Source organism: Equus przewalskii, chromosome 2, assembly GCF_037783145.1.
Source record: "Equus przewalskii isolate Varuska chromosome 2, EquPr2, whole genome shotgun sequence".
Classification (NCBI taxonomy): Eukaryota; Metazoa; Chordata; class Mammalia; order Perissodactyla; family Equidae; genus Equus; species Equus przewalskii.
The window spans coordinates 7,394,188-7,418,539 of NC_091832.1; the positions used below are offsets into that span (position 1 = coordinate 7,394,188).

General features: G+C 37.4%; 1 protein-coding gene across 25 annotated transcripts in view; it reads right to left on the reverse strand.

The window, feature by feature from the left end:
• OSBPL9 (oxysterol binding protein like 9) overlaps positions 1-24,352 on the reverse strand; it is a 156,064-nt gene that overhangs the window by 6,885 nt on the left and 124,827 nt on the right. For 13 of the 25 annotated variants that reach the window (XR_011537365.1, XM_008519624.2, XM_070609650.1 and 10 more), the window contains 9 exons: positions 21,011-21,049; positions 18,031-18,121; positions 16,885-16,989; positions 13,698-13,857; positions 9,092-9,204; positions 8,841-8,959; positions 4,485-4,570; positions 1,802-1,973; positions 243-327 (listed from right to left, as the gene is read on the reverse strand). Coding sequence is in view for 23 of the 25 variants with exons in the window: in XM_008519624.2 (XP_008517846.2) it covers positions 243-327; positions 1,802-1,973; positions 4,485-4,570; positions 8,841-8,959; positions 9,092-9,204; positions 13,698-13,857; positions 16,885-16,989; positions 18,031-18,121; positions 21,011-21,049 (970 nt within the window). In the remaining 2 variants the exon portion in view is untranslated. The remainder of the gene's footprint in view (positions 1-242; positions 328-1,801; positions 1,974-4,484; positions 4,571-8,840; positions 8,960-9,091; positions 9,205-13,697; positions 13,858-16,884; positions 16,990-18,030; positions 18,122-21,010; positions 21,050-24,352) is intronic. The other 12 variants (XR_011537364.1, XM_070609651.1, XM_070609672.1 and 9 more) reach the window with 1 other exon arrangement.

Here is a 24,352-nt window from a genome sequence, read left to right on the forward strand (position 1 = left end):
TGTCTCTGAAGCGTTAAAAGTTGGTTTCCCAAATACCTTCCTTTCATACATAATCAGTGAAGCTAAGTGAATCTTTGCAACTTATACAAACAAGTATGAGGAACAAATCCTCTCATAGGGTTGGGAAGATACAGGCAGCCACAAAACTGACAATATTGTGACCTCAGCTATGGAGCTTTTAACAAGCCTCTTTAGACAGAACAGTCTGAAAGTGTGTATTAGAGAGAAGCTCTGTAACTTACTAGGTGGATGATGGGAGACCTGTTCAGCCACGAAGGTTACACTGTTTTTGGAAACCCAGGGCACCGGTCCTTCTGCAACCAGCTCCTGCAAGCAAATATAGCATCATTTTCTTTTGATGTGGAAACACAAATGACACTCCAGAGAATCTAATGACTAGAGTCTCTGCCTCCCGAGGTAGTTAATTGCTCCCTCTCCACACACCTAAAGCACCTTATACATACTTTTATTATGGCATTTAATTACACTACCGGAATTACTGCTTTCTGTCTCCCTGACTAAGACATTCTTGAAGGCAAGGATCATGTGCCTAACTCAGGCCCAGGCCTGGCACAGAGCTGGCACTAAGAACAGACACACACTGCCTGTCTTCAGTAAGGTGCTACAGGTAACTTGTTCTCGGAAAGGGGAAGATAGGGAGAGTGACGTTTACTGAGAGACTATTACATACCAGGCACTGTGGGCTTGGGGTTTTTCTGGTTCACCCCTAGAGGCCTTTTAACATTTTTGTGCGTCTTCCTTGCTGGCTGTCTTCCTCAAACCAACCTCTAAATACTGGAGCCCTAGGGCTCAGGTCTGGGTTACCTACTCTTAGATGATTTCACCTACTCCCAGAGCTTTAAATGCTGCCTAAATACATTGAAATCTCTGACAGGCCCATCTGCACCCTAGACCTCGCCCTTGAACTCCAGACTAACTCCCTGCTTGATGGCTCCGCTTATATGTGGACCCCTCATACTTTATATTTCAGATTAGAGCTCTTGATTTCTCTCTCCCCAAATCCAATCTTTTCCTTTTAGTAAATGGCACCAACCAACTGCTAAAGCCCACATGCAAGGACTCATCTCCGACTGCCCCCTTTCCCTGACCTCCCCTAATCCACCTGTCAGTTCTCCCTCCAAAATACAGCTCGAATGAACCCTGTCTCTCCTGGAATAACACCAAAGCCTCCCCCATGGTTTCCTTGCTTCTATTTCTGTCCCTCTCTAATTGATTTTTCACAAAATCATTATAATGATCTTTTCCAAACAAAAATGAGATCCTGATAAGCCATAAAATTATCATCAAGGCCTTGCATGATCTGATTTCTAAATCTCTATCCTCATCTCATGCCACTCTTCCCCCTTGCTCACCATATGCAAAATATGCTGATCCAACAACACTGCTTTTCTATGGGTGATGAGCATCTTCTAATCACTGCCTTTATCATTATCTAGCTCCAAATAAAATGAAATCTTATATTAGTACACAACTTAAGATAATTAAAAACGTCAGTGCGGGAGCTGGCCCGGTGGTGCAGTGGTTAAGTTCGCACGTTCCACTTCGGCAGCCTGGGGTTCGCCAGTTCAGATACCCGGTGTGAACATGGCACCGCTTGTCAAGCCATGCTGTGGTAGGCATCCCACATATAAAGTAGAGGAAGATGGGCATGGACATTAGCTCAGGGCCAGTCTTCCTCAGTAAAAAGAGGAGGATTGGTGGCAGATGTTAGCTCAGGGCTAATCTTCCTCAAAAAAGACAAAAAACAAGCAAACAAAAAACATGTCAGTGCGGAACTCACCACATTCTCTTCAGTATCATTTGGTAATGTCCAGTGACACTGAAAGATCTCGCCCAAAATGGGGTTGTATGGCTTTTTGGCAACTGATCCTTTCCTTCCTGCATGAAAGGCTGAGAGGTACCATTTCACAACTTGAACCATTCGGTCTCTGGCATCCTTCTGGTCACTAATGCTGCAAGGAGAAAGACAAAACTTAATATCCTGCTTTCTGATAGGACACAAGCTGATGCAGCACCCCTCAGCATGGCTGAGCCAGGCTGAGAGGACCCAGGACCAGAATTAACCTCAAAGCTTTTGTCAAAAAGTTGAGGTACAATATACATAATTAAACACACTGGTCTTAAGTGTTTGGTTTGATGAATTTGACAATGTATATATCCATTTAATTAATCACCATCCAAACAAGATACAAAACATTTCCATTACCCCCAAGTTTCCCTATCCCCCTTTGCAAGCAATCCCCACCCCTCACCCTGGGGCAAACACTGTTTCTGGTTTCTAGTAGCACAGATCAGTTTTGTTTACTCCAGAACTTCATATAAGTGAACTGTTTAATTGCCAAATCACTGGAGATTTTCTAGACATATTTTGTCATTGACTTCTAATTTAATTCTTTTGTGGTCACAGAACATACTGTGTGCAGTTCTAACTATTTTAAATTTATTAAGTCTTGCTAGTATATGGTCTATTTTGATGACCGTTCCATGTGCACTTGAAAACTGTCTGTTAAACAAACTGTTTGGTAGTGTTTAGAAAGGTCAATTGGGTCAAGCTGATTGATAATACTGGTGAATCTTCTACAGCCTTACTCATTTTCAGGGAGGTGGGGAGGCCCGCACGCACAGAGTTCAATCAACTTTTGAGGGAGGAATTTTCAACCACGATCGTGTACTTGTCTGTTTCTTCCTTTAATTTTTGCTGCATGTATTTTGAAGCTGTGCTATTAGGTACACATGCATTTAGAATTATTATTTATTCTTGATAAACTGACTCTTTTATCATATGAAATACCCTTATTTGTCTCTGGTAATATTTCTTGTTTTAAAAAAAAATCTCCTTTGTCTAATACTAATACAGTGACATCAGCTTTGTTAAACTTAGTGTTTTGCGTGGTATGTCTTTGTCCATCCTTTTCTTTATTTTTTTTTTTTGGCTAACGAAGATTTGCGCTGAGCTAAAATCTGTTAATCTTTCTCTTTTCTTTTTGCTTGAGGAAGATTCACCCTGAGCTAACATCTATGCCAGTCTTCCTCTATTTTGTATGTGGGTCACCGCCACAGAATGGCCAGCAACAACTGGTATAGGTCAGCGCCCAGGAACTCAATTTGGACAGCTTTTACTTTTAATTAATCAGTGTCTTCATATTTAAAGTCTCTCTCTTGCAAATAGCATATAAATGGACCTTACTCTTTGATCAAGTCTGACAATCACTATTCTCTTAAATGGAGCATATGTGTATGCTATTTACATTTAGGGTAATTACAGGTATAGCTGGGTTTAACTCTACCATCTTGGTATTTGTTTTCTATTTGTCCCCTTTGTTCCTTGTTCCATCCATTATTTCTCCTTTTTGGGAAGTGAGTATTTCAGAATTCCATTTAATCTTATCTGTTGGCTTTTTAGCTGTACTTTTTTTTTTGGAGGAAGATTAGCCCTCAGCTAACATCCGCGCCCGTCTTAACTGTGCACTTCACTGCTGTGCCGCTGGGCCAGCCCCCACGTACTTTGTATTTTTAAGTGGTTCTTCTAGGGACCTCAAAGTTAAATTCTCATACACAAAAACTACCCTTAAATCTGGAATCTATATCTAGTGCATAACTCATACTTTCCATCTTTATTTACACATGGAACCAATAAATGTCTACATTTTATTTGCTCATTATGTATTAATTTAAACGGTGCCATATTTATTTGAATTTCTGCCCTTGGAGAATTGGTTAAATGGTTTTCTTAAATCTTCATTAAGAAGAAAAGATATATATCAATGTCAGCCAATGTGCCCACCCCTGTGAAACCCTCAGTGATTTGCATCTGGCTTCAATAAACCACAGTCCAAGGCCAAGGAATGCAATCAGAGAAGACAGATCAGAGTATCCCAATACAAATAAAATTTTCCTGCTACCACTGAAAAGCAATGTGAACTCACCTCCTTGTAAATCAACGCCACCTTCAGATTGCTTCTGTCCTTTGTACATATATCTAATATTGTAAACTTTATATTTAAAGTTTATGAATTAGTTTATAATCTGGACACCAGACTGTAAGCTCCTCAAGGGGAGACACTGTGACTTTTTCTTTCTCCAACTCATAAAAGTTCTGGCAAACAACAGGTGCTTTAGAAAGGTCTGCTGAACTCAGTTAACTGTACTTCTTCAGGATACAATGTAAATAATTTAACAGTGCTTACCAGTCCCCGGATCAAACAAGCTCACAGCCTTGGCAGTGGGAATCCTGGCTACCTGTTAACAGGCTGTCAAGATTTTTTAAAGTGTTTAACTTGAGTGCCTATCAACATCACCACCACACAACCTAAGCAAACAGGCATCTAACATAAACAAAATATTCAATGCCATTTTTTCCCAGAAATGTTTGAAAGGCAAAATGGAATGCATCTATGCCGCTAAAGCAGGAAACTACTGAGTAACATCTTAGCAAACGGGAAACACAGTGCTCAGTCAAATACCTCACAAACAGGTCCGGATGTGCAAAAAAGTCTGCATACATTTCTAAAAGAGATCTTCTTTCAAGAATAAATGTTGGAAGAACTACCTGAAAAACATACACATTTGACCCTTGAGGATCAAATTCCACAACAGATAAAAACAGACTGTTGAACTGCTAAAAAAACAACCCATTCCAATCATGGTAACACCCACAAAGTACTGCCCAGGCATGCTTCTGGTACCTACTTCCCAAACTCTTCTAACACAGACATGCCTGTTGACCTGCCCAGCGGATGAAACACAGAGAAGTCGTTTTGAATGTTCAAATGTCACTTCCTCGGTGTAAGCTCCCTTTAGCTCCCTGAACCCCAGTGTAGCAACAACAACAAAACACTCAGTATCAACCCTTGGATGTCTACTACCTGCTGGGGTGTTACACACACATCATCTTATTAAACTGTACAACATTCCTGTTAGGAAGAAATTATTATCCCTGTTTTACAGGTGAGAAAAATGAAGCTCAAAGAGGTGAGAAATTTTCTGACTGCTCTGTTATTAACATGAAATTCAAAATTGGGCCTGCCTGACTTTGGGGGATCTGTGCACCTTCCTCTCTACTGCTGCTTCTATCATCAATAGGTGCATTAGGAAATTTATCTACTTAAAAATCGTGTCCTCAAACAACTGATGAGTTCCTAGAGTGACAGGACCACACACGTATCAACACTTGCATTCTCAGCTACTATTACACAGTGAGAAACTTTTAAATGAGCAGTTGAAGGAATAAACAAAAGGAAGAAGAGAATAAAGATGGAAATCAATGAACTCTTTTCACCATGGGGCTAAACCCATGAAGAAAAATGCTGAGGGGCTGGGAATGTGGCAGAGGAGAAAGTAAAGAAAATGGAAAATCGGAATATGGGAAGAAGAAACGAGAAAGATTAAGAATAACTGATAAAAAAAGGGAAGAATTTCATTAGAAAATGAAAGCAGAGTTTCTGAAATGTGTATCACATTTCTGAAATCTGATACACATTTCAGAAACTCTGCATCACATTATAATTTTTCATTATAAGAAGTAGAGCACCATATAAGCAAAAATTCCTTTAAATTTAGTAATTACTACATATCTACCACATTCAAGATCCTGTGTTAAATGCTATGGAGGAGGCAAAGGTAAGTATGAGAGAATAATACTGGCATTTTAAATGTGAAATGTGACAAATTTCACACAAGAGAGGCTCAAAGAAAAGGGAAAGATCATATTCTGTTTAGGGGACCAAAATGAGGGCAGAGCTGAGAAACAGTTCATTGAGGTGGCTCTAGAGAAAAGCTTTAGAGAAGAGTCAGCTGTAACAGATAGAGAGAGGAGAAAACAGAACAAGACATGGAAATGGGAGGGGAAAAAAAAAAGAAGACATAGAGATAGGAAATGGGGTATGACAGGGACTGATGAGTGGACCAGCGTGGCTCGGTACATAAAGAGGGTTGCCAGAACACAAGCTTGGAAAGGGACACTATGGCTGTAACATTTAAAATGTTCATTATCAGACTGCAGAGTCTAAATTTTAAGTGAACATTTTTCTTCCACAGAACATGTATGTCTACAATCTAAATATAGTTAGATTGGCAGGTAAGCTTATGTACTGACTTGGTGCGACTTCCTACAACTCTTGGAGAACGGAGAAATTATAAATCACCAAGTTAAGAATACTGAACAACAAAAGAAGGGTAATTATCTTTAATATATAAACAGCTCTTACAAATGAACAAGAAAAATGATTACTACCATCAGTAGAAAATTGGACAGAAGAACAGGCAATTCAAAAAAGAAGAAACGGCCAAAAACCATAAAATCTGATGTGTCATCAAAGAAAAAAGTAAGACTATTTTTCTCCCTACTTAAAAATTTTCTTGAGAACTCTCATTCAACAAATCTTCACTGCTTTTAGCACTATACTGATACATGCCACAGGTTAAGCTGCTGGAACAGTGATGAAAGCAAGCTGGGTTAGGGCGTCTTTGACCTGGGTTCAAGTTCTTATTCTGCCACTTCTTGAGTGTGAGGAAGCCCTGGGAAATTAACTCAACTTCTGGAAGTTTCTGTAAAAGGAGGATAATTACAAGCCCCGCTTATATTTTACTGTTATTTTAAAGACCAAGTGAGGTAAATGGGATGTGACTTTATAGTATTTCCAGACACTACAAAGTACTTTGAAAACAATTCTTTCTAGAAAGTATCTGAAGTAAAAAGAAAATATTTTTATAAAAAGGAGGAAATACAAATTTAAGGCATTATTGTAATAATATTTCAAAATACATAAAAGGAATCAAGAATTCAGCCATTTATTTGTGCCAATAAAGATTTCTAAAATTGCTAATTTTTAACACATTTGGCAAAAATAACAATTATTATAAGATCATTCACAATATAATAAGCTTTTAGTGGCTATGGAGCCAAATATGGATTATCTGGCAGAGGAACTTATGTAAGGCAAGAACTGCACAATTGCCTGTGGCAGCAACTTTTGGTTGCATATGCACATCCCCGTTTCATCTCTAATAAGAACTCTGACTCATTCAGGTTTAGGCTATAGGTTGCCATGAGAGTCATAGGGCCCTCCCAGATCTCAGGGGATAAATGTGCATTAATCTAAACCAATCATTAAACCTCCCTTGCCAGTGACTGACTTAGGCATGAACACATGCCTAGCTTTGGCCAATAAGAGTCAACTGAAAGTCTGATGGGCCACTTCAGGAAAACAATGTCCTGCCTAATAACAACAAAAGTCTATAAAAAGAAATTATTTTTCTGCCTCTTGACATATTTGTATAAGGATGTTATGACTGTGGCAGCCATTCTGCAGTGATGAGGGGACAAGCCTGAGTAGGAAAGTCAGCATCCTTAGATGGCAGGATAGAGAGACTGAAGGACTCTCGGTCCTTGCTCACATTGCTGACCCACTGCATTAATCCACTCTAGAACTACCCTCCTTTGGACTGCTTACGTGAGATAACAAGCCTAGTGTTATTCAAGTCACTTTTAGGTGAGTCTTCTATTATTGGAGACCAAAACCAACCAAGATGGAAAATATAGAAAAGAAATATAGATGTCAACATCTAAAATTAAGCTATAACTTTCAAATTTGAAGCGACAATTCTGCTCCAGCAATTATGCAATCTAATGATCACTGAAAAGATCCCAGGGGCAAACTTTTGTAAATATTCCCTTACCTAGAACATTCCCGGGAAGTATGCTGGGTTCCACAAATTAATGCTATCCTTGTGTTTCTGTTCTCTTTTAGATTTGGGGTGAAAGGTTTTACTATAAACACTTACTAGAAAATGTTATAGATTAGTTTTTTTCTTAACAGCCCTCTAAATCTAAAAACAAAATGAGTTCACTATTGACAGACACTATAGCAATAGAGTTGATCTGTTCATAACAAAAGTGAGAATCTTAAATTGTATTAGTTTTCTAAAGCTGAGCAGAATACTAATTTAACCAACATGAAAGCTACTGCAGTTTAAGTCTTTAAGACAAGAGGCAGGACTGAAAAGATTACAGATCTTGAAATCACAGACCAGATTAGAATCTCAGTTCTGCCACTGAATAGGATTTAGCCGAGTTACTTAACCTCTATGAGTTTTAGTTTCGTCATCTATAATTGGAGTTAACAGTAACACCTCCTTTGTAGTGCTGTAGTGAGAACTAAGTGAAAGGATGAGGATTCTAGCACATGGCAGGGATAGACAAAGGCACCACACACCACTCTCCTACATCATTGGGCATTCTGTTTAGAGCACCAAGTTTAAATTAAAACTCCAATCCAGACCATAATAATCGTATGGTTCAATGTGTATCATACAATTTTCATTCACTACCTGTTCTAATCCTTCCAACAACCCTTTGAAGTAGGTCATTGTATGTCCATTTTGCATATGAGAAACCTACAAGTCACAGAGGAAGGGACTTGCTCAAGGTCACACGGTTTGGTAAGAGCAGAGGCAGGATGCAAACACAGGTCCTACAACCCCAAGATAGAACTCTGCTCATTTTGATTCTGCACATATGACACTGCTCTAGGTTTTGTTCAGACTACCAACCAAGCCCAGTATTATTTCTTATTTTCCCTCAATAAAATCCAAACTTAATCCATACATACTATCTCTATGAAATTATTCTTGTTTTATTTATTTCATCCACTTATAAAACTTTTCAGTTTACTCATTTACATGTATATTAAATCACAAGACAAAAGTGTAAACATCAATTACATCATTATACTACACTTGCAGGCACGCTCACCACACAATCAAGAAGAATCCACACAGACACATAAAGACTTACAGCAAAGGCCAAATCTGCTTCTTACCTTAGTAAGATCCATTCCAAGCCTAACCTGCGACAAGAGATGCATGATAACGCTCTTGTGCTCTTCCACTGATCCTGCCTCCCCTTCATCATCTCTATCATCGTGTGAATCGAAAAGGTCTAAAATAAAACAAATCTTCTTAGACTGGTGTTACTCTGGGCCAATCTGAGCTGCTACCAGTATTACAAAATATTTTTCCTCAAACAAATATTTTTAAGAAAAACAAAGTTAAATTCTCACAGGTCGCTTACCGGCATCACTTGTTCCATTGGAAATGGAAGAATTAAGTGATTCTGTGGTATCTGGGCGCTTTAGACTATTCCCTGAGCTGCTGTGAGTTAAGACTGAGGCAGATCCAGAGGAACTAAAAAAAACATTAATTACCTTGAGCCTTTTAAGAAAGCAATTTGGAATCACAGTAAGACATTAACCAACAAAGCGACTTAAAACCAATATATGCAGATAACTGACAGAAACAAACCAGACTGCTACAGTTAGCTGGTTACATACATACGTAGATATGCTTTCCAGCTCTCTCCCTGGCACCTTCCGAGACTGTGAACTATGAAGTCTGATGATGACTAGGTCTCATCTTAGGCTTTCTACATAGCGTGTGCTCAACCAAGCCATGTTGAAAGGTCACCAAAAACTACTAAGATTTTGCCTTTGCATCTAAGTTTAAAACCAGAGCTCGTTTTCTGATTTTGTTACTTTGCATAAATAGATACGTCATAATTCTTGGCAACAATTTGCAGAACCTCAAAAATGGCAAGTCTCTTACTGTCTTAGAAAGATGCATCTGTATTTTTGAGATCCTTTGGTAAAAGCCCACACTGGTACTGACTCTTCCCAGTCACTAAAAAACTGTTCGAAATTACAAAATAAAAAAGCATATTATTTTTTACAAGCAAATTTAAGGCACTAGTATTATGAACTGGTTAACGGGGTCTAAAGAAAGCTTCCTCTATTATATTATTATATCTGTGATCATAATTTACCCAGGATTAGTATTTGTATATTAATCAAAGGCTTACAGTTTACTTATTAAGTGTAAAAATAGAAACAAAATTTCTCACACTGCAGATATTTATAGAATGATATACACATAATAATCAGTTTTTTATTACAAATTTATAGCTGTGAAACATACTACGTATTCTAATTTAAACGTAGTTTGCCAAATCCCTTAAAACGTGTATCTTCTTTTAGATGCAATTCCACAGGTCAGATCTGTTTATGCTGTGCTGTTCCTCCTTATTCAGAGTAGGAACCGTTTCTGGGCCAAGGGAAATGCTCAATAAAGCTCAAAATGGGGGAAAAAATGGGATAAATTCTCATTTATCCATTTCATAATTTATCTTGTTCAGGACAAAGCATTTCAAGAAAATAGTCAAAAAACAATAGCAACAGTGACAAAAATAATATGCTTAGAGGAAACATGTATCTGCAATGTGCTAACTTGTATAGAATTTAATCATAAGATCATAAATAAAGAATTTAAAGCTCTAAACTTAATTATAATAACAGAATCCACAGTCTTATGGAGCACCTAGTATGTGCCAAACACTGTATGTGTCTCCCAAACAATCCAACCTCCATAACAGCTCACAAGGTCAACATGATGATTTTTTTTTTTTTTTTTTTTAAGGAAGATTAGCCCTGAGCTAACTGCTGCCACTCCTCCTCTTTTTGCTGAGGAAGACTGGCCCCAAGCTAACATCCATGTCCATCTCCCTCTAACGTGGTGATTCTTATACAGAGATGCCCAGAGGTACAGTGACTGGTCCGAGGTCACAAAGCTGGTAAGTAGTGGAGCCATTTCAAACGTTTATCTGGCTACAAAGCACAAGTTCTTTCTAATCTGCACTTTCATCTAGTTACTAAAGGTGTAAAACCATACTGCTCAATAACACAGTTCACACAGAAGCTGTCATTACATGTCTCTAGAAACTGAACAGTTAAAGAACTTGAACTCAAGCTTTCAAGTTCTCTTCCTTCAGAGAGTGAAACAGTAGATAGAAACTTGCCCTGAGAGTTAGAAAACTACTGTAGCAGTTGATGACCAGCAGGTGTCACAAGTTCAATGCCTACAGAGGCCAGACAGAACACATCAACATGTGAACAGGCCAGTTATGAGACCTGGAGCCAGAATGCTCAATTTGAAGGGATTTAAAGGCCCATTTAAACAGTAACAACCACCACCAAATAGGTCAACAAACACTGAGCTAGCCAAATAAAACATCTGCCAGTTCCTACCAGTTTGGCAATCTGGATTAGGGCATAAAAGCTTGAAAGTGAGGAAGAAAAGAAATCCAGAGCAGGTCAGTTGGGCACAGAACTTAACTCTGGATCCTTTCAAATGGAGGCTCAGGAACTGTGTATTTGTCATGGGATGGGTACTGGGAGAGCAGAGAAGAAAGGTCTTAAGGAAGAGAAAAGAGAAAAGCCTCTGAGCCTGTAGGTGACTTTGTGACACACCTATTTCAGGCATAACAGGTAAGCATTTTTAAATTTTCCATTTAATAAAAATTTCGGGAGAACCCCTGAAAGGAGGCTAACGACGTCTTACCAGGCTTTTACTGAATAGAGATACATGTTTCCAGGGGACAGACAGATGAGCCCATTTTGATATTTAATTGTACGTCGTTTAGAGTAACAGCTAATGTTCAGCATAAAAGACTGTGCTTACTTCAGTTTAAATAAAACAAAGATTGAAAAATTCAAAAATCAATAATAACCTTTACTTTGGAATTTTCTTCCAAATGCTTATTTTCTTTTAACCCCACTACCATAAAAAAACATTTTAAAAAATGAAAGTGAAATTTTTATTGGCAAATTGCTAATAATGGTTTCTCAATAGTTTATTTCCCCACATATAACTCCGAGAAACCAACATGCTAAACCAAACCTTTCTGCTACACTGGCCTTCTTGAGTAGTGGGTTCAAACCTCTCCTCCTTAACTCAAGTCTCATGTCTTAACAGTATGTTTTCACCGAGATCACACATCTTTCACTTTTGCCCACATTCAAAAGCAGATTTTGATCCATGAAGTCACAAAACTCCCTGAACCAATACAGTCATTGTCTTTATAAATTTTGAGATTCTGAGCAGTTATGATGCCATTATATATGAATACTGCATTTCTCAGTTCACGTGTACGCTTAAGAAAACTAGAGTCCTACACAGTATTTCTTATTTAAAATAACCCAGGTTCAAGATGTAAGGACTGGCTGAGGGTAGTAAACTTGCAAATTCACATATAATTATTTCTAACTTTGTACTGTCTTACAAAGCAAACCCCAAGCTATAACAACAGTACCAACTCCTGAGAAAGCAGAAGAGTTGGAAAAAATACCCAAAAAAACTAAGCCAACTATACCTCAACAAATACAAGTAACATTAAAGTAAATAAATATTAATTTGCTTTCTACGATAACTACCATTTCAGTGCCTATTACATGCCAGACACTATATTAAGCATTTGACTGACATTCTCATTTAAATATTCACAATGACTCTTTGAAGTTGAAACTATTATTATCCTCATTTGACAAATGAGGAAACTGAGAATTACACACGTTAAACAACTTGACCAAGGTCATACACCTTTATAGCAAAACAGATTTAGAACCTATTCTTTCTAAGATTCTAAAATCCGAAGTCTTAACCACAGCAACCTATATGCCAGTAGGGCTAACAAGTATTTTGCTTATCGGCTATCATGTAAATGACTTAAACGTAAAAGCCTTTTCTGTACAATGGTACACATCTAGCTTTGATTCGATGGTATAAAATAGGTCAAATGTTTTCTAATGAGGGAAAACCTATCACCAATATCTGTCAGAATCTGCCTGCTCGCTATCTCTGGAACCCACACGTCCCTCCATTCCCATGTTATTGCCTTAGCTCAGGTGATCAACATTTCTCAACTCACTACCTGGGTCCAGCTGGTCTCCCTATCTCTAACGCAGCTCCACTGCATTCAATTCTATTATACAATTTAGGCAAATCTATTTTTCTAAAATCCAGACCTGAAAAGCAACTGCCATCACTCATGAGAAAATGTTCAAAATTCGTAAAAGGCCAATGGACTCTCCCCCCACCTGGCCCTTGTCAACCTCTTCTGTACCTTTTTTTTAAACCACTCCCCACAACTTAGGCTACAGCCACACTCAACCTTACAGTTCTCCAAAGAAACCAAGCTCCCCTGGCCCCGAGGCCTCTCTTAACAGGGTTCCAGCTCCTGAGAACATTTCCATTTCTCCCTCCTCCTCACTCTGGTGTCTGTTCTCTCTTTGCAACCACATTTCCTCTCAGCACTTCTGTGAGTCCCCTGACTTCTCAGACTTCAAAATGTTCCCACGGCATCTGTCTCTGCTTATTCTTACCATCGCATGGATCCCACTGGATTACAAATGTCTGTCTGTTCCTCTGACAGACTGTAAGTTCCCTGAGGGCAGGGACTGGGTCCTTTGTGTAGTGCCCGGCTTATAGGTGTTGACTATCTCCACTCTAATATAAAAACAAGTAACAATAACCTCTTATTTGTATAATACTTCCTAGCTTACACACTCTCATTTGACCCCCTCCTAATGTTGGTGCTACAGAAATAATGCCCCGAGTGCAATGAACGATACTGGCATATCACTATAGCTGATGTTAATTTATTCCATTTCAATTAAGTCAGGAGTAAAATCAACATTCTCACAGAACTGGCTTTGCTCAATAAGCCAATTAAAAATAAGCTGTCTTTTTTGTTTTTGCCAAATAACAACTTATAAGGGAGTCTGTCATTAACAACATTCTCAAAAATCAGAGGAGAGTTGTTTAAATATATACTTAGTTCATCTACTTACTCTATTAAGCGCTTTGGGGATGAGCCACTTTGATGGAATTCATCAGCATCATAGAATTCATCTTCACTGCTGGAATAAGAGAACTCTGGGACTGTATTTGGAGACAAGTTGACATGGCTTGGAGAAGTAAGACTGCTACTAGGTGGTGAGTGCCCACTGCCTAGGAAGTTAAAAGGTTTTTAATTCGGAGACAATGTTGGTAATAGAAAGGAAGAAATGAGGGAGATGGGGTTAGAGCAGACCTTTCTAAAATCAAGAAAGAGTTAAGTTAAGTTGGTAGAAGTCCCTACATTATATGTAAAGAAATTCAACATTTAAACTAGAAAAGAAAAAGGTAAATCATGTTATAGAATGGGATATAGTCTGTTAGATAAATGAAAAAATGCTATGTTCCCATTCTATAATTATCTTTAATATTAGGAAGGGAGCTCTTTTGATTACAATCACAGTGTGTAAGTAAGTTCTGGTGTTGGAAGTCCCACAACAGATACCAATATCAGGTTCACAGTACCACTGGGAAGCCAGGGCTCTTGTTTTACACTATAGATCCTAAAAAAAGTAGCAGTGAGCCAATGGGAATGCAAGATGGAAAGAACATTAAAATATCGTTCAAGATATCACATTCATATTAGTCAGTATGTTCTGGCAGTCATATGAAAACACAGAAGCTCTGCACAAAGCCCTGAGCATTCACCATCCCACCCCCTTATTTCTTTTCCGCCTAAATCGAAGTCAGCTGCCTGGGGCTCAAAGGCAGAGAAAATAGAGGGCTACTAAAGGGAGACTGTGGAACAAGAAAGGACTTGGAGGAACATCTTTCTACTCCTAAACAATCTAACTAAGGAAACGAAAATTAACAGAGATCCAAAGAAAGCAGACTACCCTCTAATCTCTGTGACAATCATTTGGTTCACTGTCTAGCAATAAAGTAATAACAATAAAAGTATCAAACAGAACAATGGAGCATTGAGATCAATTTAACAAGTGTTTACTGAGCATCTGAGGGCTCTTAGGCAATTTATGCCACACTGTTATGCCTGGTGGAGATTAAATTTAAGTCACTGCTTGCCACAGTTCTAGAATAAATTGAGAATTGTAGCAATAAAAATGAATGCAGAGCCACTCATGGATTTTGAGCCCATTCCTGTGTTTACGGTTCCATAGTTAGGGAAAGAACACATCCACCTGCCACGTTGCCAGGTTCACAAAGTTGCCAGGTTCACAAAGATATTTTTGAAATCTAAGACAAAATGTTTGCCACCTTTAAAAAGGTAATGCTTATTGTGGAAATTCCAAAGATAGTTCATTTTAGCAAATAACTTTAAATTCTCTTTTATTTTTTCCCGCCAGTAGCAGCAATAAGATGGGAAAGAACTTTCTATTATTAAAATGGGGGGAAAAGACCAAAGAATTACAGATGATTAAGTAACATGTAAATACTCCAGGTGATCACATAATTGAAAACGTGTCCAAGAAGAAAATGAGTTTGAATGAGAACTGCAAACAAAAGAACTGAGTTTCCCTTAAGAGAGCAAACAGTATTATTTTTTTGCTCAGTTGTTCCTTTATTTCTTTTCTGTATTAGTGAGAGAGGTGAAGGAAAGAAAGGTGGAGAAGATCAAGAAATCAGGTTGAAAAATCACATAAGACATAAATTAGATACTGACAATTTTTAAAATTTCTTTAAATCCACCTATTCTAAAATGTATTTCTGAAAGAATTTATCCTAAATTACTATTATTTATAACTAATTAATTATCCTAAAGTTAAATTACTAAGGAAGAACAGTCACTTTTTCAAAGTTCATAATAGTTTTGTGTATCTCCAAAAAAACAAATTTTGGCTGTTTTAAAACTGACATAATCCCTGTTTATCAAAACAAAATAAAACACAAGTATTGTTTTTAAATTGAACAAGAGGTGATATGGTAATGAAATATAAAAAAAAGTCAGCCAAAATATTTCAACGTCATTATTTAAATTGCTCATCATTGCTCATTATTTAAATATCAGCATTTTCCCAAGAGCTTCAAATAAGAGAGCAATGTTGCTTTCTTTCTTTCAAAATCCAGAAGACATCTGCCCATGCTGTTAAACATTAAAGACCACAGTAACAGCATCAGTACCTAGTAAAAATTCAAATTTCAAAATGGGCTAAAATCACAAGTTAATTTTTCAATCAATAAAATTCCTGCCCAGGAAGGAGTTCTGTGGGGCACCAGCAGGAGCTGATCTCCCGTCTCCTCCAGAGTGGTTTTGGTTTCGGTTTTGGCCTCCAGGTGTAACAGGGACAAAGCACTAACTGCTTCCATTTCCTTTGGTTCCACAGGTAACTCAAAGTAAATCTAATTAGTTTTAAAACAAGAAATAAATCTACTACTAACATTGATATCTTTGTAAATTAGAGCAAAAAATAAGGAGTATATGTCTAAACAAATTAAGAAAATGCAAATTAAAATGAAGTAACCTTTTTTGCCTATAAAATTGGCAAAGATGTGAAAGATTGATAAATCTATCTTAAAGAAATACACATGTGCCAAAAGTTGCTATCCTGAAGTACTGCTTATAATAGGAAATTACTGGAAACAACCTAAATGTCCATCAGTGGAAAAACAGGTCATACCTGCTCAGGCAGCTGTAAAAAGAATGTTGTAGACCTAAATGTAACTCTAAACGTTCTCTGTTAAATGAAAAGTCACAGAAACCCATCATCTTATTTAGGTTAAAACAAAAACAACAATGAAAGTACACAATATAGGTATATATGTACATACATGTATGCAATGACAGAGGGAAGAGTAAAGAGGACTTTCAGCTTTTGCTCTCTATACTTTTGCACTGTCTGATCCTTTTATACTAAGAAAGTATACAAGTCTAAAATGAGCAAATTTTCTTAAAAAGTCAATAGAGATCTTCAAAATAAATCTTAGGGTAAACGAATGAACAAAATCGTGCAATATTTTATTTTATTTAAATTATAATTATTACTAAAGGTTCTGGTTCAATCACAAAGTTAACCACTTCATGAATGGAAGTGGTAAATTATGCTATTGTAATGGTAAAACTATGATATCTCCAACAGAAATACACAAGACATTTCTTCAATCTTTTTCTCATCAGTAATCAAACACAAATCTTAAATGTAAACAGGGAGTAATGAGAAGTAAAGAAAATACACAAATCTGTACCTGTACTATTTGGTGTCGGAGTCTGATGATGTCCCAAGGTAGCTAATACAGGTCCAACTGGTAGAGAAGATGGACGCTGCTCTGACTTGCACAACTGAGCAGGTTCTAGGAGATGTAAAGACGTGAAATAAGTTACAGAAACAGCCCAAACACAACTCTGTTATCTGCAGTGCTGTGGGATTCAAAATTTTGAAACTATACTGCATTAAATCAAGTTCTATGCTACTCCTTCTTTCTGACCTCCTATCCCCATTCAACTCAATGATTTGCTACCAAGTACTAAGACACTGGGCAGGATATGAAGAAACCAGTCATGGAAGGCCAATACCTCAGTACCACTGCTCTGTAAAACCAGCAAAAGCTTCTCATGGCAAAGTGTTTCCAAGCATCTCACTACACAAAATCTGAAATGGGCACAGTATCTCCTCTTTAGCCCCGTGAGAGATATTAAGCTCATTCTAAGGAGTGAAAAGTCACGAAAGGATTTCACATACTTGTAAACAAGCATTTTTAAAAAGGATTTCCTTTTTTCCAGTACAATTTCTGACAACTACATCATCACTGAGAACATAAATGTTAGATGCAGCAAAAAAGTAAAAGGAACCAGTGTCACTGGGTGTGGTCCTAAGCCCTCCTTTACCAGTTTTTAAAAAATACTGTTTATTACTCTCTACTTAAAAATACACGTCTATCTAATCAGTAGGCATCACAAATTCCATTCTTCCCGTTCTCATTTTCTTAAAGTCCACCACGAAGAAACCATTTATACTGTTGAGAGCTATAAAGAATACCCCCAAATAGAACATTCCTGGATTACCTTCTGGCAGATCAAGGTATATTAAGTTCTCCTTGGTAGTCATGAATCCTGGGTCATAGGATTCTGTCCTACTACCTAATCCAAGTCTTAGTAACCGTGTTTGTCTTCCATTTCACTTTGAAAACCAAAAGCCCTTTCCTTGTACTTAGAAAGTCCAAATACCAAAAATACTATCATCTTTTTCCAGTTCATTTTTGCCTCTATTATTTTTTTTATTCCTTTTACTTATTATAAAAAAAAAAAAAGCCCTTCGAGATTACTACAACAGCCATACAAATTAAGTTTTTTCTCATAAATGAATCTGTGAAACATTTTTCAAAATACTATACCTGGAGGTAAGGCAGTCTGGGAAGGCATTGTGTTAATCACAGGTTCCAAGGGACTAGGTTGATATATTGCATCTACAGGATTAATAGTACTCTGAGATTTAAAAAAAAACAAAAAACAAAAAAACACAGTATAGTTATTTTTAATTAAATGCCCTTCTAGCGCTGACCCACGTAAATGTATGAAAAGCCCACATTCCTGACAGCAAAGTCATGAGGGTAGCTATACAGATACACTGGTCAAAATACAAAGAAGAAATAAAACGCCTTTTCTAAACAGAAGTCTGAGCATTTCTTATTTTTGAAAAAGGCATAGTAAGGAGGGAAAATGAATGAACTTCTGCCATATAGGAAGGTAAAGCTAAATGGGAAAACTTGGAAACAGTCGTAAAATGGTATGGGAAGATTTCAGGAAGCTAGAAAAATAAGCTCTCAATTCAAGCCAGTGCTTCTCAAGTTCTTAATTCACCACAAATACTGTTTTTCCACCAAAAACAGGGAAGTGCTCTCTCCTGCTTTGGGGTTAACAAACATCATACCTATGACGAGCTAATGCACCTGCACCACTGGGATCTTACCCTTCCATCCTATACTACTGCCACCGTCCATCACTGTGTATTGCACAGTATAGGCATCTAGTTTTCCGGTCACTAAAGGCAGAGATGTATCTTCTCACTGGGGGGTGTGGGGAAGAAGGTTTTTTTTTCTTTTTTCTTTTTTGAGCATTTAGAAGAAAAAAGTACTCAAACATGTAGCTGCAATTTTAGAGAAAAAAATGGCTGGGTTTCTGTGATTCCAAGCCAAGATAGGACTCTGCCAGCATGATGGCATTTTAAAAACAAGACTGCATGAAGCATTTGTATTTGGAGGAGAGGGGATTTTAAACCAAGGTCTTTGCCAGAGTAAAGTTTAAATCACCATAGAAGACTATACTGGACAAAACCCAAGAAATAGAAAGTTATTAAGCTTTCTTTGATTTGGAAAACTAAACTTCAAATATATATTAGGTAGAGCTTATAGCAAGTACTGAAACAGAATTAAAAGAGAAATACTTTGCTGATGAATGAACCCAAAAAGCATTTGTAAAAATTTAAAAGTGCCTAACAATGGAATCTGAGATAATGGTAAAGTTTTTGTAGCATTCACATTTTAAAGTCTAAATTAAAAAAAAAAAATTTTTAACCCTCTCTCTGCATAAGTATTCTAAAATTAAATCAGATCTCTTAAATCAAGTGATTTGAACATAAGAACTCTGATTCTCGTCACTACAATAGTCCACCTACCATAAATATTCTGATTGGAAAGTAAAGGACACTTAGAGAAGAAACTCTGAAAATAATCATCAATAATCCAAAACCTAGTAAAGTGAAGTGGGTAAGGTTTTCAAGGATTGGGAGGGGGTTGCTTGAGTGGTTAAGTATGAGCGCTCCACTCGGCGGCCCAGGCTTTCACTGGTTCGGATCCTGGGCACCGATGTGGTACCACTCATCAAGCATGTTGAGGTAGCATCCCACATCCCACAACTACAAGGACCTACAACTAGAATATACAACTATATACTGGGGGACTTTGGGGAGAAGAAGGAAAAAAAAAAGAAAGATTGGCAATAGATGTTAGCTCAGAGCCTTTTTTTTTGAGGAAGATTAGCCCTGAGCTAAGATTTGCCAATCCTCCTCTTTTTGCTGAGGAAGACTGGCCCTGAGCTACCATCGGTGCCCATCTTCCTCTACTTTATACGTGGGATGCCTACCACAGCATGGCTTTTGCAAAGCAGCAGCATGTCCACACCTGGGATCCAAACCTGTGAACCCCAGGCAGCTGAGAAGCAGAACGTGCGCACTTAACTGCTGCGCCACCAGGCCGGCCCCTATTTTTTAACATCATAAAAAGTACACTTTTGCTTTGAGGGAAAGAGATAAAAATAATTGCCCATAGATTTTCTTTATCTCAGGAAAAAATAGATTAGATTAGACTGTATTTATACCACATAATTGTATGACATCACCATGGCTCAAACTTTGAACTCACACTGTGAGAAGAGAAATAAAAATTCCAATGTGTTTAACTCCAATTTAAAAAATGTTTTCCATCTCTCTGTTTTCTTAAGAAATATGCAAACAACATACTTAACTTCTTTGTTTTAATTTTAAAACAAATATAAAGACAACATGCACATCTTTTCAAGTATAATCCTGAGATGGTTTTGAAGATTTACAAATGAGTTTCCATATCTCAGAGAAGCTGGCATTTATAAAGTCTCAGGACAAAAAAGAGAGGCTGCCTCCTGCTTCCGAAATACAGTCTCAACAGAAGTTGGTTGGTTACCATCAAACTAGGGTAGCTCAAAAATTTCCAGCTGGGAAGTACTAATAAGACAATTTTCTTTTCTTTTACAAGGCAAGTTGAATATAAGGGAATTAGTAAAATGCCAAGGAGGAGAAAAACAGACAATGACTGTAAGTCAAAGAATTCATCTTGCAACTTGTTCCAACAAAGATGAAGTATACACCACAGCAGCAAGGATAGCTAATACACAAAATCTAAAAACAAAAGATAAGAAAATAACAGAAACCTATAAACATATTTAAATAGATTAAGATATGTTTCAGTATTATACCCCTCCCCATCTGCTTTCATCTGAGAAAAAAAGAAGTTTGACAAGAAATGTAGCATTGTGAGTTACTCCTTAGTCATAAAAGCTGCATTTTCATATCATGATTAACCCTTCAAGTTAACACATGCAAAGTGAATCAATCTGAACCCACACTTAGAAAAATTTTAAGATTGACATTTCCCGTCCAAATGATTGCTGAAAGATCTTTAGGAGCTCAAGGAAAATTGCAAGAGTCAACAACAAAAAGCAGTGAGTAGGTGAAACAGGAATTTGCGTTGAAAATGAGTAGAAATTCAGGCTTCTCCTGACATGACTGGTTATAATGCTCTGCAGAAGTAAAGGAAAACAAAAGGATTAGATTAAACTTACTATAATTCCATCTGCGTGCTTCTCCGCATTACACTGGTCCTTAAGGAGAAATGTTAAAAATATTAACTTCATTCTTTCATTTAAGTAACTCTTTGTGTACTTTCTTCCCTACTAAGAAAGCTTATTTTACTAGGTAAGTAACAGTGTTAGAAAACTATTTCTCTGCTTCCACTAAGATTTTAATTCCATTTGTACATTCCTAGCCAAATGTAATTCCATCACTGGCTACAAGACAATCAACATTAACAGCATGGCAATTAATCTTCATACAGGCATTTAATGAAGTTCATTGTAGAAATATCCTATTGAACTGTGTAGTCACATTGGTACCAACAAGTAGAAGCAGACATCCTAACTTAGGTCGAAGACCCTGAATATTTCTGGGTTTGAGTCTATAGTAAATTATGCCAACTCCTCACAACTCCCAAACTCTTACTGCACTTTAATGGTATGACAATCATATACCCTCAAAAACTCAGGGTAGACACAATTTACCATATTCTGACTGCTGGCCCCAGAATTATACTAATACTTTTCTAAATAGATGGTCTGATTTTGTTTCAGGAAACATAATCACTGTAACCATGGAATGATGATATAAGGGCTAACACTTACTACCCCGCAGGTATTTTATGTATGTTAATTCATTTATTCCACCAACAACACTATTATTATCCCCATTGGATAGATGAGAAAATTCAGACAGAGATGTACTTGAAGAAGGTGGTGGTGGAAAGTCATCGACACATATTCATTCCCATAACCATAATCCATAAATATATTGTATTATGCAGACGATATATTTAAATTTAAATAAAACTGATTAAAGTTTTAATGCCATACTATCAGGAAGTTTTCAAGTGTTGTTAAATACCAATATTTGGTCTTGGTTTAAAACATAATGGCCAAGTTATAGCTCATTTATCTGTAACTTTTTCTTTCTTTAACTACTGAGGTTACTCAGAAACCTACATTAAAGAGTTAACCAAAAGCAATTTGAAGATTTGGGGATCATTTATTTTAAGTGCATTTGCAGAATAGAATTTACATACCAGGCATGAAATGGCTATCCTTAGAAGAGCCTGCCTGCAAAGCTGGCCTTTGGCTGGTGTCTGGGAAACCGTATTTAAGAAGAGTTCCTACCACCCTAACTTTAAGGGTAGCTCACTGTGCCTAAACTGTTTAAGGAAACAATAAGGTTTATGCTGAACACCTACTTTCCTTCTGGAAGTCTGGAATTTTGGTAAGTGCTAGGTATAGAGTGCATCACAAGCCTCCAATAAAAACCTTGGGTTTCAAGTCTCTAACAGCTCCCCTGGTGAACATCATTTCAAAAGTGCTGCCACGATTTGCTGCTGGAGGAAGTAAGCAGATCCTGTATGACTCTACTGGGAGAGGACTCTTGGAAGCTTGTGCCTAGTTTCCTCTGGATTTTGCCCCATGTGACTTTTCCCTTTGCTCAATTAGCTTTGGATCCTTTTGCTGTAATAATTGTAGCTATGGGTATGACTACACACTGTGTCCTGTGAGTCCTCCAAGCAAATCACCAAACCCAGGGGTGGTCTTGGGAACCTCTGACACCCAGCATATCCCTGAGAATAACTGCATTTTGATATCTATATAATTCATGTTGGAATTTTCCCATTTACTAGTACAACTGAATTTGCATATCCCTGAGAATAACTGCATTTTGATATCTACATAATTCATGTTGGAATTTTCCCATTTACTAGTACAACTGAATTAACTATATATTTAAAATATGCAAAGTTTCAGTAATTCTTAATAGAAACAGCTGAAAATAAACTATTGAGAATAAAACAGAGAAATTAAAGCTTGTTGTGGGATGATATTTTAATTTACTTTTAGCTTTCCCCTATTAATTTCTAAACAATACAATTGATTTTTTCAAAGAATTTCTTAGAAATATATACATGTGGTAGATTAAATTTTCCAAAAATGGCCCCAGTAAGAGGTAGAGTTCACGTGCTCTACCTTGAACCTAGACGGCCCTTTGTGACCACCTCTACCAATAAGTATAACAGAAATGACTATATGTCACTTCTGAGAGTAGGTCACGGAAATACCACAAACTTCTATCTTGTTTTCTTGAAACCCAACCACCATACTGTGAGAAAGCCCAAAGAGTCATGAAGGGGACCAAATGTAGAAGAACCTAGGCCCCCAGCCAAAGTTCCCAGGAATGTGAGTGAGCTATCTTGAAAGTAGATCCTCTGGCATCCCAATCAAGCCACCATAGGTGACCACTGCATGGAACAGAAACAAATCATAATGCCTACCCAAATTGCAGATTTGTAAGCAAAATAAATCACTGTTGCTATTTTAAGACACTCAGTTTTGGGGTGGTCTGTTATGCAGCAATAGATTACTGATATAGCACATTACATTTTCTAATTCTGGTATAATTTAAAATAAACTTAAATATCTGACAACTTTTTCCCTAAAATGTTCTCAATTAATAATGTACACTATCTACAGGATATTTTAAAGATGTCATTTTTTCCTTCTTCTCTCCAAAGCCCCCCGGTACAAAGGTGTGTATTTTTAGTTGTGGGTCCTTCTAGTTGTGGCATGTGGGATGCCGCCTCAGCATGGCTTGACGAGCATTGCCATGTCCGCGCCCAGAATCTGGATTGGCAAAACCCTGGGCCGCAAAGCGGAGTGCACGAACTTGACCACTCGGCCACAGGGCCAGCCCCAGGATATTTTAAATTAGGGTTTAGTGTTTATTATTTTTGTTACTGTTGTAGTTTGTTTTTTAAGGCAGAGTCAAACTACATGACCCCATAGACTATTAAATGCCTTACTATCAATCGATTCCCATCATGAACTTCAAAGGCTTACATCACTTAAAAAGGCTTATACTCATTTTTCTCCCTCTCTCCTTCCACTGTTCTTCTTAAAATTTTTTTGTAACTAAACCACTAGTTGCCTTTTATTGGAGTCAGCTAAAGCTAAATCTCAGGTATTCCTGAACCAGAGATTTGACTGAATTCAGTATGAATTACATGAATGAAACAAAGGAAAGGGTCTAATGCTACTTCTCACTTAAATTAAAGCACATGTTTTTCTGATTCTCATTCCTTAACACAACGGGGCTACTCTCTTCTCTGAACACACCAGCATAACTGAGATCTGGAAACAGGACAGTGAACAAAAACAGCGGCAGCGCATTATTTGGGAAGACTTCTGACCAGAATTACAGACTCCAGTATTTTTAAAACCGTGACTACCAACAAAATACATGAAATACATCCCCATCTTTCTAATGAGGCAACGTAGTCTAGTGAAAATTCTCTTAATTATGTACCTATACACTTA